The sequence below is a fragment of the Channa argus genome, chromosome 1 (assembly GCF_033026475.1).
Source record: "Channa argus isolate prfri chromosome 1, Channa argus male v1.0, whole genome shotgun sequence".
Classification (NCBI taxonomy): domain Eukaryota; kingdom Metazoa; phylum Chordata; class Actinopteri; order Anabantiformes; family Channidae; genus Channa; species Channa argus.
This window is the reverse complement of record NC_090197.1, coordinates 5,218,095-5,232,695: the sequence shown is the minus strand read 5'-3', so window position 1 is coordinate 5,232,695 and position 14,601 is coordinate 5,218,095. Positions and strand designations below refer to the sequence as shown.

Sequence of the window (14,601 nt, the reverse complement as noted above, 5' to 3'; positions counted from 1 at the left end):
ACATGCAGCGAGCCCACTGCACCTCTTCTCTAATCTTCAGCTGCAGCCCACAGGTGAATCCGAGCGAGTGCCACAGTCCCTCACTGATTAAATAACCTCCCAGGTAATGTGATTGTTCGTGGCTCCTGGTGGGGTAGAAGGTCCTTCTTCCTCCACAGGCAGGTCAATGTGAGCCACACACGGGGGAGGGGGGAGGGGGGGGGCATGGAAATGTGAAGTGAGCATAGGATAAAGATCACACACAGCAGTAAAGAGGGTGCAGCCTGAAGAGAAACGACTGGGGAAACGAGGCTGCAGCTCAGGAGTTGAAGCAATAATTGAACAAAGGTTCTTCTGGCTCCTCTGATCTATGTGTCAAAGTGTCCTTGGGCAAGAAATTGAAGCCCACATTTCTCACTCAAATTACCTAAAATAGAAGGGAACGATGTTGAGGAAGATGATATTTTAGAGAAGGCCGTGAAACAAAGAAATTCGAGATTTTACTAATCTTTTATTTCTTATTCACAGCAACACTGGAAACAGGTTAATCCATGTTGAGAATTTACCCACAATTCCTCATTTGCCCACAACCCATAAGAGCATGTATTGAAATCAGATGAGGCTTCCGTTGCCATGGAAACAATCATAAACAAAAAGAGAGAAATGTTAGGGAGGCACGGTGCTTTGGTTTCTTTGCTGCACAAAAACCGCTTGGTTAGATTTAGGAAAATGCCTGTTTGCCTGTGCGTTATGTAATAACTTGCTGGCACAAATGACATAGGTACTAAATTTAAATAACCCACCCATGGCTCCATGACACCTAAACATAAAGGTGGAACCTAATTGTGCCTGGGCATGTGTGAACCCACATCTTTGAACATTCAGACAGTAAAACAGTCTTTTTCAATACCATCAGTTCTCTTGCTTGCTCCGCTCATATCATAGTTCATTTTTCCCCCTTTCTTTCTATTTGCCACCGTGCATAATGCGTCTGAATCCAATTATCCAATTTACATGCAAAACAACACATCAGATGCCTTGGTGACCGCGGCCCCCGAAGGAGCCGATGTGAGAGACAAAGACGAGCGGGACAGCGGAGCAGATAGCTGGATGATGGAAGGAGCGTGAGATCGAATGAAAGGCGGGAGGGGCTGACTTAGTGAGCAAGAAGAGAGAAATGGAAAATGAGAGATAAAGACGTAGAAGAGAAGAAAGGGAGGAAGAAAGTGATGGGTAAATACAGACATTGATGGACTGAATAGATCATTGACTTAATCAGTCAACTGATTGATTCACTAAAGAGATGGTTTATAGAAAAAAAAGGAGCACGAGCTTTGGGTGGATTAAGGTGATGGCAGGAGCCCAGCTGTGCTTTAAAATACCACATCTCTAAGAAGCAGCACTTCTTAGAATGACGGGGAACTGAATCCACAGCTCTCCCTCTGTGCAAAATGCATCGCAGACTTAATCTTTTTAGACTGAAATTCTTTTCTGCGTTACCCTTGAACGTTGGATCAGCACAGTAATATTTCCCAGCGAATCTAGATGAGAGAGTTTTTTTCCCGAAAACAAAACAAAAAAACCCTCCAAATCCTGCATTTATGTGTTAGCTTCACATGAACGGCAAAACACACTAAACGCATGGCACAAAGATTCACACCCCCTCACCATCGCTTACATTGGACTCGTGCTAGAAACCTCACCTAACGGCCAGAGTGAAGGAGAAGAACGAGTACACAATTCTGAAACTCTTTCAGTGTCCAATGAAGTAACCTGAACCTATTAACCTACACTAGAAGCACATTACTGTACATAGACAATAAGGAACTCAGCTCTGAGGGAACTGAGTGCTGAATAAAAATGGGAAGGCAGGAAGCAGAGAGAAAGGAAATGAGTTTAGATTCACTGAATGATGGTTCTATAGAAAAAGCTGGAGAGGCAATTCTGCAAAATGAAGCTGGGAAATGTGTAATTAGAAGGTATAATACACATTAATCTTTGCTGTTCTCTATAGCCCCTTTCAGACATGCACTGGAATTTAGACATTTTCCAGACTTTCTCTGAGGTGGGTGTATGTGTGAAAGGCAAATAGCCAATTCCTTCTGCATCTTTGTTTTTTGCGTCATGTCCCGCCCCCTGCTCAGAGTGCCCAATCGCCACCCCTTACCCAATTACACAGAGTATCTCTGTCTCTGAGTATCTCACACGGACCACCTCCCGATGTCGGCTACATGTCTGAAAGGGAAACTCCTGACAATGTCAGGACCTAATTCTCCCGACATTCTCTAGAGTTCATGTCTCAAACAGACTTTTGCTGAGTATCAAGCCCGTAAAAAAGCAGTTACCTAAAAACAAAAAAAAAAGCAATAGTTAAAAACACCCTAGTTTCTCAGGGCATGTGTATTTGAGGGCCTGGACAGGGGAGAATGCAGGCTGCAGGAAAACCGGACAGCATGTAATTGGGAAGCTCATCACATGCAGTAATTGGTCAGACTGGATGGCGGGGGGGGGGGGGGATTAGAACAGCCATTACCCCTGGCAGGACTATTAACAAAGCCTTGGCATGATTACTCAGTAAAGTTGACCCTCCTTTCTAAAAGTCCCCCAAGCTCAGATTAGCAAACTCGTTCTCAACGTGGCCGTACATTGGCTCTTAGCTTCTCAATAAATTACCCTGATTGTTGAGGACACGAGTCATGTAAATTTAACTCCCGTCCTGAGGACGCATCTCATGTATGTTTAAGAAGAGGAGGCACAGGATGACGGGTCGGTGCTGACAGCTAGAGATGTCACAGAGGAGGACAAAGTGAGGGAAGGTCAGATGTACATCATTGCCAGCAGCGAAGTCTGTCTACTGCCGATCCAGGCCATCAGCTGTAATTATCAGGACTGGTGTCAGCACTGCAGAATTACACAATTTTCCACCAACAGTCAACGATGACAGGTGAGAATCAGAGGAGGCAACAAACGAAGCAAAGCCCAGTAGAACAGAACATGCAGATGTGAGTTAGAGCCTGAAACATTGAGACCATGTTACTCTGCGACTAGTTTAAGCTTTGCAAGACTCAGTTTAACAAGCTCGGACCTGCTCTGAGTGTGTTGTCATCAGGAGATTTATGAAACCTCCCAGTTCAATATACATTATGTGCACCTGAATCCCTCCTTGTCGAGACATTGGACAGGCTTTGCATCTTTGGTTCAGTGCCACCTCCTCCATCAGTCTGTTTCCAAGACATCCTGCAAATCACATCTGATTTGTTGTCAAACCTTTTTCAGCTGACAGAGCCTCAGCCTCCCACCGCGGCTGTTCTGCTTGTTCACATATGCAGCCACGTCACCGCGCTTATATGTGGTGACAAATGATGCACATAGGGAGGAATTACCATGATTCATTGTGGTTGATGCCATATGGCATAGCTCTATAAGCAGAATGAAAAGCACGCTGAAGCAAGTTTATCACACATTACAGAAACACTGTCATATCTCCTTGCTGCCCTGTGCAATACCAAGACTTTTAAATCGCCGACTATGACACGCTTGTCCTGGAAAATGACTTATGTGACTTGGACACATCGTCAGTGATGAACCTAGGGTCATTGTTGTTTTGGATCAGACACCCTGACCCAGGCGACCCGGCCGGGGGTGATCAGCCTCTGGCTTGTGTCCAAGCAGTGCACCACACAACAAATCCCCCTCTAGATCCACAGCCACATCCATGTTTTTTCCCCACAGTTTTGATGATGCTCCTGATTCTCACAATCTGGTATAGAGACCACCTGCAAACCCTCTACAGCCCACCTTAAGCCATGCTTTCTGAATGCCTGTACCAGTTCGACATATTTTAGCCCGTTGTCATTCTCAAAGCCTCAAAAAGTTGCATTAAATGCTGACGTTTAAAGTAACCAATAGTAATCACAAAGGTACATGCGGCGTCAAAATTATGCACCGAAGGATGTAAAAAGTGGCACAATTTGATGCCCCTGGAACCTTTTTCTGACACCGTGGGATAAGCACGTGCTAGATATTTGGCCTTCTATGCAAGTAAAGAGCCAAAAGAACATTCAGGTGGATACAGAACCATTACCCACCACCATTAAACCATTGTGTTTTTCCCCCCATGTCCACCTTCAGCTGTGCAAGTGTCACAAGCGAAAGAAAAATAAGTACACAAGTTGCCAATAAAGTGGTTGAAATAAACGGGATCTATGTGAACAGAGAAATGTATTAAATGTCAGATGCCAAAAGAATGTAAGTGTGACAGAAACCACTATGACAATAGGAAGAAGAACAAAAGAAAAGAGGAACACTATGTGTTTTACCTAATAAAGAACAGCAGGAGAGCAAATGTATGTATGTGTGAGCCAGAAGAGGAAAAGGACAGGAGGGAACCCCAGCAAGTACTGGGCCAGAAAACGTGACAGATGGGAAGACGACCAGCGGACATGTCAGTGAGCAACAAAGCAAAGTGTGAAAAAGGACAGAGAAAGAAAAAGACACTGACGGGACAAATTGTAACAGGATGTGGAGACCTGACATCCTTATTTATTCAAAGGCACAAAACCCAGCGATGGACAAAGCTGAAAACTTATCGATCACACATGGTGGAACGTTGCTGGATTTGACCTTTTGCACATCGTAATAGAATATAAAAACACATGCGATCGCACATAATTATTCACCGTCATTGGACTGGAAAGCAATCGAAGACGTCTGGGCTCCCTAAATTATTTAATAACCTCTGAAGCTGAGGCAGCGGTGAGTCAGACCAAAACACCTGCAAACTAGAAACCAAAGTGCAACATGTTTCTCACCTGTTTTTAGACGCAATTATACTCTTTACACACTGTGGGTCAAAGGGTTACAGGAATATTTAATGTAGTCCTGATTGGGAATAATCATGCTGCTCAGCCTGAATCACTCAATACGCTCATGGGTTGAGTGACAGCTGTCATCAACTATGACCACAAACGATAAATTTGCAGGATGGAAAATGGAATAAAACCCAAAGTTACAGGGCTTCCGTGCTCTTAGAAGGCTCAGAGGGAGACGTGCAAATGCTTTGCCGGTGGTCATGAATGAATTTGGCCATTTAAGTTCACTGTGGCGTGGTTATTAAAAAAAGTGAAAAAGAAAAACGTGAGACAGGGAGAGCGGGTGGTGCGACACTCCTCCGCTCCAGATGAGCAGTCGGTCCCCCTGAGGGATCGAGGTGACTGTCTCAGCTTCAGTCTGACTCTCCTCCTCCACCGTCTCCACCTCCTTCTCTTTCTTTGTCCTCCTCTGCTTCTGGTTTTACGCCACGCCTCACCCACACTCCCGTTTTTTCCTAACCTGCCCGGCCTCATTTTTACACCAAGCCCCATCATCCAAGGGACAATTAATGCACAATATTATAACTGCAGCAGTAGCTTGTGTCCTACATTCTGCTTTGTTTCTATATTTGAACTACTGCTTCAATCTGGAGAGAATCACAATATGTAATTAAAATAACAAATGGAGGTTTTACTTTGAAAATTGCTTCTCATTTTTATTCCTTCTTCCTTTTTTCCAATTTATGTTGTTAGAGTCAGCTACATACGGACCTGCTGTTCTATTCTGGTCTTCCTGTCTGGCGATCTCCCCCCGTGTCTGATAAGTACCTTTCACCACTTATATTTGGTAACAAATTAGCATTTATAACATATGTAAGTATTACTGAATAGCAAATTAGAAATATTTATGTTATACCTGATTGAGAACTGCACCAGCCAGGGTCCAGCAGCTGTAGGCGGCTGATTTCAGCAAATTCAATTCTACGATTGGTGCAAACAAATCTCCTCATAATACTAACTGCGTTCACAAAACACATTTTGGGGCAAACGTGAATTACTCACCGCTACATTATTGTGCCACACAGAATGAATCGTTTGCATTTTATGCGAGTATCTTGAGCTGCCTACATACTGTGGTTAAAACTACAATATGCAACTTAAGCAAGAGCCAGTATCAGACTTCAGGTCGATCCATTCTGCTCCACCCAGCGCTTCCTGTCACTGCTCTGCTCTTCTATTATTCAGAAGGAAATGACCATCACTGAGACAGCTCCAAAATTTGCTAATCAAGCTGAAATATTTGAAATTGTCTTTTTCAAGCTTCACTGAAAACCTCCATGATAGGTCTGACTTCCCAGGAGTTGCTGACATTGCCTTTCCACGAGATAAGATCCATAAGAGCCGTCACTTTTTAGCGTCCCCTGGAAACATTGCTATGACGGTTGTCTAAAAAGTGACGGACCTTTAGATTTGTAAATTAATTTTTACTCTCTCTCTGACATTTCCGCTGTCTATAGCCTGTGTTTTCAAATTGATGCTTTTGATAATTTACTTGTGTTTTCTCGATTTGCACTTCAGTGAGCTTTCAGGGCCGCTGTAGAAAAGCACCTCATTTACATTTACGTTAAGTCAATTGGCCGATGCTTTACGACACATAAAAGGCCCCATGATTCACAGTGCATTTTAGGAAACCCATTTGTGCAGACCATGACAGTAAAATTGTGGCAGTAGAACAAGCAGAGCAGAGGTGTGAATCAATTAGAAAGCTTCAGATGTTTCCAGAGCACAGTAGCCTCAATACTTGGCAAAATGGATGACGTTTGGAGCCACTCTGCCTGAAATTGTGGCCATTTGCCCACAGTGAGTAACCAGGTTAGTCAGGGGAGGTGAGCGTCAGTCTGCAGAGGTGGGAACACCTTCCCCGGTGTGCAAAACAAATGTCACCATCAGACTGTTTGAAATTTTTATTTTAGGCCAAATGTGTCACAGAATAAAAAAGTCAGACCGTACTCACATCGGCTTCAAACTACATATATATCTAGTATTTTTGTGAGCGTTTAGTCAGTCATTGTTATTTGTTTAGCTGTGTTTTCATTTATTTCATTGCACCAGATGACAATGTGTGTTCTGCTGGTGTTATGTGCAATCTGATGGCTGCAAGATGCAAAGTGATTTCCAAGTAGACAGCCAAATCATCATCATCATCGTTATCTCTGCCTAAGTCTCCTGTCATCTCCATCTCTTCCATCTAGTCTCTCGCCATCCTCTCAATACTACTCCAGCTCTGCCTGCCAAATGTCCATCTCACCATCTCCCACATTTCCTGTCTTCTAAGCCCTCACACACACACACACACACACACACACACACACACACACACACACACACACACACACACACACACACACACACACACACACACACACACACACACACACACACACACACACACACACACAACAGTGTCACCAGAGTTTGTGAGCAGCTGGATGTTCAGAGGACTTGGGGCTTTTTATTTTTTTGGTGAATGCAGTCATGCAGTTATGTTGGCGTTTTATGTTAACTACACATCTGTCAAAGCTGTCAGAACGAACAAAGAGCAGAAAGACCGACTAATGGAGATCATTAGGAAGCAAAATGGCTCTGAAATGTGAATTGTCTCATCTGATTTAGGTGCGTGTGTGTTTTTTCAAATGTCTGTGTGAGGCTGTGTAAGCATATTCTTTATTTTGTCTTGCGTAAATAATTCATGTGCTGTTGTGCAAAACCATTTGGAAACCAAGTGCTATCTCATATTCCCATCTCAGTGCTTCAATTTCATCCATAAATCCATAAGCTAATTAATGATATGACCTTTATTTCAGCATCTTTGAGTGATACATTTTTCTGGAGAAATTTGCTGAGCATCCATTTGTTCTGTGTCCCACTCATGCAGTGTAACAAGTGCACGGCTGGCAAATGTGCAGCTCCATTAATCAGCAGCATTGTTACTTTTACTTCTGTGCAAAAGGGAAGGTGATGGATTTGAAAGGTGTAACTACTAAAACAAAGCCTTCCATGCAGAGTTTCCACAATAGCAGGCGTTTTTGTGAGCTCAGATTAAAGAAAAGGTTTGGATCAAAACCATGACACCATCAGTCCTTGTTGTGCCTGTTGGTTGCAAGATTAGTGATGTAAAAGTTTCCCCCCTAGAGGTTGGCAGGTGCAGTCCACTGGGATTCAGTAGAGCTACAATAGATTCTAACCAGACTCCACTGTAAAACCACAATAGCAGCACCTTCCACTTACACCACCTTCCACCCATTTCACATGCTATGGTGCAATTTAGTCTTATCAGCCCACACGTATGGCTTAGTAGGTTCCCAGTCTCCCTGCCCCTAGGTAAATCCACAGAGTTACAACTTTAAAACATCTAGGCGCAAAAAAACACAAACCTGATGTGGTTAAGTTTAGGAAAAAGGTTGTGGTTTGGGTAAAACCAAAGAAATAACACTCACTGTGGGTTTGACACATCAGTCATCCAGACAGTCACTCTAACCTCTGCCCTATGTTGACACTGTCACATTTAAGCTTCAGATGCTGGCTTTTAACCAGCCACGGCTTCTGTTTACGTTGTGGAGAGGCGCACAAATGCAAAAAGCTGCGGGGAAGGACACTGCTAAAACCCCCACTGTCTATGCATAAGCACTGGCAAACAGCAACTAAATCCAAGGCCTTAAATGTCACTAACTGCAACTCTTGATCCTGCCACATTTAGCGAGGACTGTCACTGATACTCGATGAGAGTCCAACAAGCACCATTATGCACAAACTCTTAATTAAAGAGCACAGATGTTCTGGTTTTAGCTGGTGTCATTTACATGTTGAGTGTGATGTCTTTCCATGATACACTGGGAGCAGATCTGTGGGTTTTGGACACTTCCACTTGCAAACAAACAGTTACATAAGAAAAGCACAGCACACAGATTGGTAGGTCTAAGGCTAATTCTTGTAGCCAATATCCAACACAAACTACAAATCCACAAAATACGCTACTTTCAGTGTGTGTCACTAAATTTCATTCATGAGTTTATTTTTGTACATGTTAACTGATTAGTCCGTGACTATTTCATGCAACTGCTCACACTCACTTTCACATCTACAGGCAATTTAGAGTCACCGATTAACGTACCAGGCAGGTCTTTGGACTGTGGGAGAAAAACAATGGAAGCACTGGGAGAACATGGAAAGTACCGGCCACATCAATGGCAGCATTATAACAGTGTTCAAACACTGCTGAGGACACCGTTACAAACCTTTACCATTGAATTGGCCTGCCACTTGTACACACTCCCCGCCCTTGACACAAACCGTCCATGCAGCCTGTACATTGAAAAATATGCTCGGGGCTGGATTTCTGCGTACAATTTGTAAGTATTCAACACGTCGCATCAACACAATTAACACAGGAGGAAAGTCGAACAGGTCTTGATGTCGTAATTAATGAGATCAGCCTTTTCCTCTGTTCAGCTTTCACAGGTTACTGAGCAATATCCTGGACAACAATAACGGAATCTAATGTACACACATGTCCTCATGCATGTAGTCTACATCTCACCTGCTGACTGGCGTGTGAACGTTACTCAGGACAGCCGCATTAGCAAATTGGAAGTCAAATCTCCAGAGCTGGTGTAGCAGAGAGCTCCTGTAACCCTGGCAGCTGCTGAAAGGACACCGAAACCCAACTTCTCCAATCAGTTCCCAAAGGGGATTGTGCCAAAGAGCAGCAGCAGGACCATCGTGCTCGTCTGCTCATTTTCTTCCCACATATGTAAAGTCCCTCTGGCTGACTAAAATGTAAATGTGCAGCTTGGGTGTTTTGGAGATGGTGTGCTGTACGTGTTTTTTTTCCCCCTGCTTTCTAGCATTTAAAATGAAAATGCCTGAAGGTGAATTGTAGTACACCGAGGAGATTTTGGTTCAGGTTGCAACAATTTACTGTTTAATGTTTAATGGTTCAGTTCAGAGGCAGAAATTTGCCAATAATGAAATACAATATGAATAATTTAGTCTGAATTTGGACACGACCTTCTTAATAGCCTTCAGTATTCAGCTTCCATCAGACTCATTTTGTTAGTTGTCAGGACTGAGATATACTGCTGTAAATTGAGATGGACGTACTTTTGCATGACACATACAGTAAATAGAAGTCATGCAGTGTGTTTGTCTTCTTTAATACTCCAGATGTATAGGAAAGCTGATTATATGAATCTTGTAAAAGTTTGGCAAGTGCAGGGGCATAGCTATGGGCACAGTGTAGGTTCCAGGCTATTTAACATGCACCATTAATGAGGAATTGGAGCCTGCACGATCAGTCCAAATAAGTACATTTCAAAGTCATTTGCATTGTTGTCAAAAAAAACTTTGCGTCTGCAGATGAGTGAGCAAATGCTGCTGAAACACATCGTTAGTTATTTCTTTGCGGGTTTTTTTTTTTTTTTAATTGTCCTTTCGGCTCATCCTGCGAGTTCAGGGTCGCCATAAGCGGATCATTGTGCGCATGTTGATTTGGCACAGTTTTTACGTCGGATCCCCTTCCTGATGCAACCCTCCCCAATTTCTACCGGGCTTGGACCGGCGCTGCACAGCTGGGGAGGGGAATGGGCTGTTAGGGCTTCAGTGATTCGCCCAGAGACACTTCGACATATAGCCGGGGACCGGGGACCGAACCACTGACCCTGTGGTCCGTGGACGACTGATCTACAGCCGGGGAAACTGTCTAATTTGCAGCAGGTTAAGATTAGTCCTTTTGAAGGGCAGATCTTTGTGCATCACAGCCTTTAAAAGCAGCAGCCCCTCAACTGTTGTTGCCCATTAAATTGGAATATTTTGTTAAAAATCATTTGGAATATCTTTGCTTGTGTGTGATGGGGCTGGAAACCATCACATCTACAGTACGTTAGAAAAAAAAAGCAACAGCCAAGCGACGCACACACTGTGTGTGTAATAGCTATTAAATTGCATAACTCTTTTCTTTAAATGTTAAATTAATAAGTAATTGAATGCGCCGCAGTGCACACCATCGAGACAGTTCTGAACATGACTCTGAGCTGGAAAAATTATCAGGAAATATGAATAAAGTTCGATCCCTCGCCGCTGCGGTGGGTTTTACCTACAAAAATGTCACTACAGAAACATTGCAGCTGTTTCTAGGCCACAGTGACTCAGCACTGCTTTCAGTGTGGCAGCTTCATTAAATCCACTGGCCCTGTTTACTTTTCCGTGGCGTTGTGCTGTTTGCTGGGTGCTGTGAATGACATCCCCCTCCCCCGACACACACACACCCACTCATCTCACCTGATCCTGTCTGGCACTCTGTGGGTGTTGTTACCATCACTTTGGCAGTTGCCGGCGTACTGCGCCCGGCTGGTGGCCCCCTGGTCTCTCCGCAAAGCCATCGCTCCATGGGTGAGCACGGACACACCTTTGGCAATACGCCTGCGGGATGAGAAGAGACCGATATGAGACAGAGACACTGGGTGGTTTGTTAACTTAATACAGTACAGGAGAGAGACCGTCCAGTAGTCACAGCTTAAATAACTGCAATGATGATGAAGATGTAGCAAGGCTGAAAAATTTTGACAATCTTCTCCTCAAAGTTAAAGCTGAACTGGGCAAAATTTTAAAGATCACCCATCCTGCCAGTTTAAATTATCTGTGAGTTTAACAAAATGAAAAGTAATTCCATGTTCACTGATTGAAACACTGCAGAACTGCAATGCTTCTACAGTACAAATGAGGTTCTGGCATTGGCTGGATGCACCTTCCGGCACGCAGAAAGTGATGAATCAAGACCACGGAGCGAAATCCAAATTGTCTCCTCATCAGCTCAAAACTGAACTCATCAGCATTAGATCACTGCTGTCACAGACCAGCCGGATTGAGAAAATACAGTGCGCTGCTGGGAATTTATTTCACATCTTTTGGAGTCTTTGCAGTCTTGCTGAGAGTTAGAGGAGAAGAAGAATTTTAATTTGATGTGTGTGTGTTCAGTAAACCGATTGATCCAGGAAATGTTTTATTCTGCACAAAGACGCAAAACACAGATAAACGGTTAAGTTTTGAGTAACATTTAATAAGTGCAAGATTTTGATAAACTTTGAAAATACTTGTGCGACTTTCATGTGACAAGTCAAGCACAACCCCATAAATGTCTAGAAAATATGCACGTAAGCTCAGTCGCAAAAACAATGAACAGTTTTCATATTCGATATGGTGACTGTCTTTCTGCGAAATACGAGTCCAAACATATTTCATCCCGTGTTGTAGGCAGGAAACAGGAAGTACACTGAAATGGACGGATTGGGTCATAATACCCTAGAGTTTCCCACAGGAGATCTAACATTCAAATCCAGAATACAGTGTTAAGTGGTGCTGTTCCACAATGTGTATGTAACTATGAAGGTCAGGTAGTGTTTAAGAAGTACTTTTTTAAAACTACAACCACCTTTTTACAAAACCTAAGCAAGTTGTTCATGTATATCACCACGGTCAAAGTGTTTGCTTCCCCAAGACAAAAAGAACAAGGTCCAAAACATCAACACAATTTTGACGCCATAAATCAATGACGTAGTATATGAAGTGAAATCGTTTCGTGCTAACAAGACACAAAACATCAAACCAGGGTTCGACCCCACTGAGAGATGTTGTGCACTTTAATGAGGAGCGACAGACAATTTGTTGCACGTACGTGTGTTGTCATGTATGTAGCATTTTGTTGTAGCATCCAACAGTGACACCAAAATATACCGGTGGCATCAACATGATTCGCCAAAGAATGTAAAAAGTGCGGCAATTTGATGACTTGAGATGTGTCATTATCTGACAGCGTGGGATGAGAAGGTGTTGTGTATTCCAATAACGTCCATCTTGGCCTGTGATAGTCCATCTTTTAGTAGAATGTAATAATGGTTTGACCTACAGGACGTTTTCCCAGAGCAAGAGACTGCTTTCATCTGCATCACTGTTAATTTTCGCTGACAACACGAGGCTAATGTTTATTATGCAACATAAACCTTTAAAAACAATAAGGTCCTGCACTAATCCTGCTGATGAGCCCTGCTCCAGCAAGGCAGGAAACACTGCTTAAAGATTCAAAATGCATAAAGAAATTTTTGGAGTCTTGCCTCCATATTTCAGCGCATTACCACTTCAAACAAGCTGGTGGGCCTGGACATAAAGTGAGCAAACACTGTTGAGCAAAGTACAAAGGTTCAAAAGTGTCCCACACATTAAGTGTAAGCAGTCACAATTTCTGTCCTCTCCACAGGGAGCTAATTCATAACCATCTTCAGGAGAGGAAGCGAGGTGTTCATGGCTGACACCAGGCTGCCATGTGCCATTATGATGGTGCTGCTACATGCTCTTGTCAAATGATTAAAAGAAATCATGCTGCTCTCCAGGAGACAAGTCTTCCCATGCATGCTATGATGTGCGGAATCAGTTAATAAAGGTTTATTTTCTGATATGACTTCTAAAAGATCTAGACGCATCACAGTGAGTAGGGTGCCACAAAACCTACTGGTCCAAAGCGTAACCATTATTGTTATGGTCCAAACAGGCTCTCTGTTGCCATGTTTGCAGATTTGTTAATTTTAGGAAATAGGATTTCACCAGGAACATGGAATCATATGTTATGTCATAAGTTTTTTTCTGTAGTGATACAGTTTTGTATGTGGCTCACGGTGTAGAGCAGTTCCCCAAAAACCTCAGATTTGCCGGTTCGATTTCAGGTTGCCAGAGTCATAGCTAGAGTAGTAAAATATGATAAAATAAAATATTAAGCTAACAAGTTGGCTTAATATTTTAGGGATAAGGGTTGCTTCCTTCAGTATTCAGTGCCTTATATTTTTTTACATGTTACTGCTTTGTAAATTTATTTTTAAATTATAAAAAAAGGTTTTTGAACTGAGAAACCTGTCTGTTAGAACTTGTGTATCACCTGAATGCCCCATAACCTTTGGTCTGACAGAAGCTAAACATTTGGTCTTTTTAGCATGGATGCTAATTTCACAAGCCTGGATATTCAATGCTTTTCCAATGGCGCTTTGCAAGCTGGAATGTTTGCAGCAGCTCATTGGATTCAAAGGGGCCTGCTGAGTGTTTGATAAAAGCGACATGCAATAACCAAGGTGATATACGACACAAAAAAGCGTCAAACCCAAGAGCTCAGGGACGTTACGTCACATATCGACTGGCTGACTATGCTGCACACTTGTTCCTAATTTGCTTCCTTTCGTGAGTGAGGTTGACTTGATAGTTAAGATCAATAAAGGACTGTGCCTTTCATCTACATCCGCTTGGTTAGTCTATTTAGATTAAACGAAATGAAAACTTAATGACGCCAATGGTGAAATCAGGTCAACCCTGCAGCAGAGAACACATAGTGTGTGTATCAGGTGGTTTGTTTGATTTAGGAAATACATGGACAGAATCTGTATTTTCTGTCTGACCCTCTTGTGCAGTTGAAGTCATAAGATAACTCGATGCTGTTGTGCACTTTTATTAACTGGTATTGTTTGGTCGGTTATATTTGGACATGTCTGCATCCTGTTTGGGGTCTCGGGGGGACTGCAGCCTATTGCTGCTGTCATTTAGCAAGAGGCACTTTGTAATAATCAGCAGATTTATCCCAGCGGGTGATTATGATTCGTTGCTCGCTCATAGTTTTTTTGCTAGCCTTCCTTAACCTTATAGAAAGAGTTGGGGAGTGGGCGGACCTTTCATCTTCCTGGCTTTCTCTTAAAAGGTAACTACACTATCCAACTCTGCA

At 43.0% G+C, this 14,601-nt stretch overlaps 1 protein-coding gene across 1 annotated transcript in view; it reads right to left on the bottom strand.

Annotated features, from left to right (window-relative positions):
- grin2da (glutamate receptor, ionotropic, N-methyl D-aspartate 2D, a) overlaps positions 1-14,601 on the bottom strand; it is a 190,880-nt gene that overhangs the window by 79,596 nt on the left and 96,683 nt on the right. Inside the window, exon 7 of the mRNA XM_067521543.1 lies at positions 11,127-11,267. Coding sequence (XP_067377644.1) covers positions 11,127-11,267 — 141 coding nt within the window. The remainder of the gene's footprint in view (positions 1-11,126; positions 11,268-14,601) is intronic.